General features: G+C 53.1%; 1 protein-coding gene across 4 annotated transcripts in view; it reads right to left on the reverse strand.

The window, feature by feature from the left end:
• Positions 1 to 3,459, reverse strand: part of camta2 (calmodulin binding transcription activator 2) — a gene marked incomplete at its 5' end in the record, with an annotated part of 32,561 nt that extends 29,102 nt beyond the window's left edge. For all 4 annotated transcript variants that reach the window (XM_014032428.1, XM_014032427.1, XM_014032426.1 and 1 more), the window contains 4 exon segments: positions 1,083 to 1,217; positions 1,458 to 1,584; positions 1,660 to 2,259; positions 3,031 to 3,459. In XM_014032428.1, the coding sequence (XP_013887882.1) occupies positions 1,083 to 1,217; positions 1,458 to 1,584; positions 1,660 to 2,259; positions 3,031 to 3,459 (1,291 nt within the window).

Here is a 3,459-nt window from a genome sequence, read left to right on the forward strand (position 1 = left end):
ATCATTACCACCACTCATCATAATGTATATCGTGATATGAATTTTTTGCCATATCGCACATTCCTAAAGTGAATCATAGGAACATAGCAGGAAGTAAATCATGCTGGGTAGTACAGAAGCTGCTGAGTCACTGGTTGTCTTTGTGATTGGTCCTGTTTGGTCAGAACTGGACTGTGATTGGTTCTGTTTGGTCAGAACTGGACTGTGATTGGTTCTGGTTGGTCAGAACTGGACTGTGATTGGTTCTGGTTGGTCAGAACTGGACTGTGATTGGTTCTGGTTGGTCAGAACTGGACTGTGATTGGTTCTGGTTGGTCAGAACTGGACTGTGATTGGTTCTGGTTGGTTAGAACAAGACGGTGATTGGTTCTGGTTGGTCAGAACAGGACTGTGATTGGTTCTTGTTAAATAGGACCTGGCTGTGATTGGTTTTAGTAAGTTCGAACTGGTCTGTGATTGGTTCTGGTTGGTTAGAACTGGTCTGTGATTGGTTCTGGTTGGTTAGAACTGGTCTGTGATTGGTTCTGGTTGGTTAGAACTGGTCTGTGATTGGTTCTGGTTGGTTAGAACTGGTCTGTGATTGGTTCTGGTTGGTTAGAACTGGTCTGTGATTGATTGTAGTTAGTTAGAACTGGGCTGTGATTGGTTCTGGTTAGTTAGAACTGTGCTGTGTTTGGGTCTTGTTAGAACTGGTCTGATTGGTTCTAGTTAGAACTGGGCTGTGATTGGTTCTGGTTGGTTAGAACTGGTTTGAGATTGGTTCTGGTTAGAACTGGTCTGTGATTGATTGTAGTTCGTTAGAACTGGGCTGTGATTGGGTCTTGTTAGAACTGGTCTGATTGGTTCTAGTTAGAACTGGACTGTGATTGGTTCTGGTTAGTTAGAACTTGGCTGTTGGTTCTGATTAGATAGAACTGGACTGTGATTGGTTCTGGTTAGTTAGAACTTGGCTGTGATTGGGTCTTGTTAGAACTGGTCTGATTGGTTCTAGTTAGAACTGGACTGTGATTGGTTCTGGTTAGTTAGAACTTGGCTGTGATTGGTTGTGACAGTGATGAAGATGAAGAGGAGCAGTGACTGACCGTCCAAAGAGAGCCAGTCCAGTTGGGAGCTAGGTAGTGAGCTGGCGTTCCTCGCTCTGTACTCAAACAGAACCGACGAGGAAACAGAACCTCCGGGCTCCTGAACCTGCAGACACACCAGACCGGCCTCATGGGCTGAAACACAACAGAGACAGAACCCATTAGTTAGTTCTGCTGGTTTTACAGGTGTTACACAGAACAGGTGTGTTGTTGGGTCAGAACCTTTGCAGATAAACCCTAACCTCTACCCCTAACCTACTAATGAGAGCTGGGTTCTAATGAGAGCTGGGTTCTAATGAGAGCTGGGTTCTATAGTTTGTAGTATAAAGGCAGAGGAACCAAGGTTCTGATGGACTCAGTGAAGCGGGTCAGTACCTGGACAGTAGCAGCGCAGGACTCCAGGCTGGATCAGCGCTGCAGGGACGGTGCTCTGGTCGAACACACAGGAGTAACGCCAGGACGTCTCGGTCCACGGCCCGGTGATCAGAACCTTCACACCGCCCTGCAGAGGACAGGTCAGACTGTGAGAACGGTTCCCTGGTTCCACTGGTTCTGACTGATCCAAACGGGTCGTTACCTCTGGATAGGACCACTCTGGAGAGAAGTCTGTGATGGAGGCCAGGTGCGTGGAGGAGGAGGGCAGCGGCTGAGGGAACGGGAGGAAGGAGGAGGAAGGGGACGGCTGTGGAGGAACCATATACCGGACCCCCGTAGGMAACAGGACCGGTCTCGGCGTGACGGCGGCAGGGGGCGGAGCCGCTGTGGGATTGGACTCTTCAGTGATGAGGTCAGAGATKAGATCAGGAAACTGGCTGTCGAAGGAGATGTCGAGCTCCTCCCCTCCCTGCTCACCGGGATCCGCCTCCTCCTCAGAGGGCGGGTCCATGCAGGTGTCCTCTGAGTMTAAGCCCCGCCTCTGCTCTTCCTTCACCTGGACTGATGTGGTGTCCATGGCAACACCTGTGGGGCCAGAAATCACTGGCGGCTGATTGGGTATTCTGACAGGGGGCGGAGCTTCTGGAGCAGACAGGAGGAAAGTCTGTTGTCCATCAGCCTGTCCCTGCCTCTCATAGGTCAGCTGGGGGGGTTGACTCTGTGTGTCCGTGCTCACTAAGAGGAGGGAGGCGGAGTCATCCGACTGTTGCCGTGGAGATGTGCTGGAGAAGGCAGGGCTTGTCTGAGAGACAGAAATATATGTAAATGGAAGGACACGCCCACAGAGAGTAGTGAGAGGAGGGACACGCCCACAGAGAGTAGTGAGAGGAGGGACACGCCCACAGAGAGTAGTGAGAGGAGGGACACGCCCACAGAGAGTAGTGAGAGGAGGGACACGCCCACAGAGAGTAGTGAGTGGAAGGACACGCCAACAGAGTAGTGAGTGGAAGGACATGCCCACAGAGAGTAGTGAGTGGAAGGACACGCCTACAGAAAGTAGTGAGAGGAGGGACACGCCCACAGAGAGAAGTGAGAGGAGGGGCACGCCCACAGAGAGTAGTGAGAGGAGGGACACGCCCACACAGAGTAGTGAGTGGAAGGACACGCCCACAGAGAGTAGTGAGTGGAAGGACACGCCCACAGAGAGTAGTGAGTGGAAGGACACGCCCACAGAGAGTAGTGAGAGGAGGGACACGCCCACAGAGTAGTTAGAGGAATGACACGCCCTCAGAGAGTAGTAAGAGGAAGGACACACCCTCAGAGAGTAGTTAGAGGAGGGACAAGCCCACAGAGAGTAGTGAGAGGAAGGACACGCCCACAGAGTAGTTAGAGGAAGGACACGCCCACAGAGTAGTTAGAGGAAGGACACGCCCACACAGAGTAGTGAGTGGAAGGACATGTCCCCACAGAGTAGTGAGTTGAAGGACACGCCCACACAGAGTAGTAAGAGGAAGGACACGCCCACACATTGTAGTGGGCGTGTCCTTCAACAGTAAGAGGGTCTGAAGCTCACCTGCAGCAGTGCCAGCTTGGTGGGAGGAGCACTACCTTCATCATCATCAACATCTTCATCATCAGTCCGGCCCTTCACCTCCTCTTCATCAGGCCCCGCCTGCTCCCGCACCTCCTCAGACCCCACCAGACCTCCCAGCTCCAGGCAGAGGGGGAGGATGTGTGGGGCCACAGAGGAGGTGGGGGACAGGGTGAGGTTGAGGGAGGGGGGCAGAGAGGAGGAAGGAGGCGAGGCAGAGGAGGAGGGGGAGGTAGAGAGAGAGGAGAGAGAGGAGGGGGGAGAGACAGAGGAGGGAGGGGTGGAGGTTATGGGGGAGAGACACAGTGAGAGGGAGGGGTGGGAGGAGGCGGAGCTAAAGGTGGAAGATGAGGAGGTGGGAGGAGGACCACCGTATGTCTGTCCCTGCTTGGGGGAGTTCAGGAAGGAGTC

The sequence above is a fragment of the Austrofundulus limnaeus genome, unplaced genomic scaffold (assembly GCF_001266775.1).
Source record: "Austrofundulus limnaeus strain Quisiro unplaced genomic scaffold, Austrofundulus_limnaeus-1.0 Scaffold1446, whole genome shotgun sequence".
Lineage (NCBI taxonomy): Eukaryota > Metazoa > Chordata > Actinopteri > Cyprinodontiformes > Rivulidae > Austrofundulus > Austrofundulus limnaeus.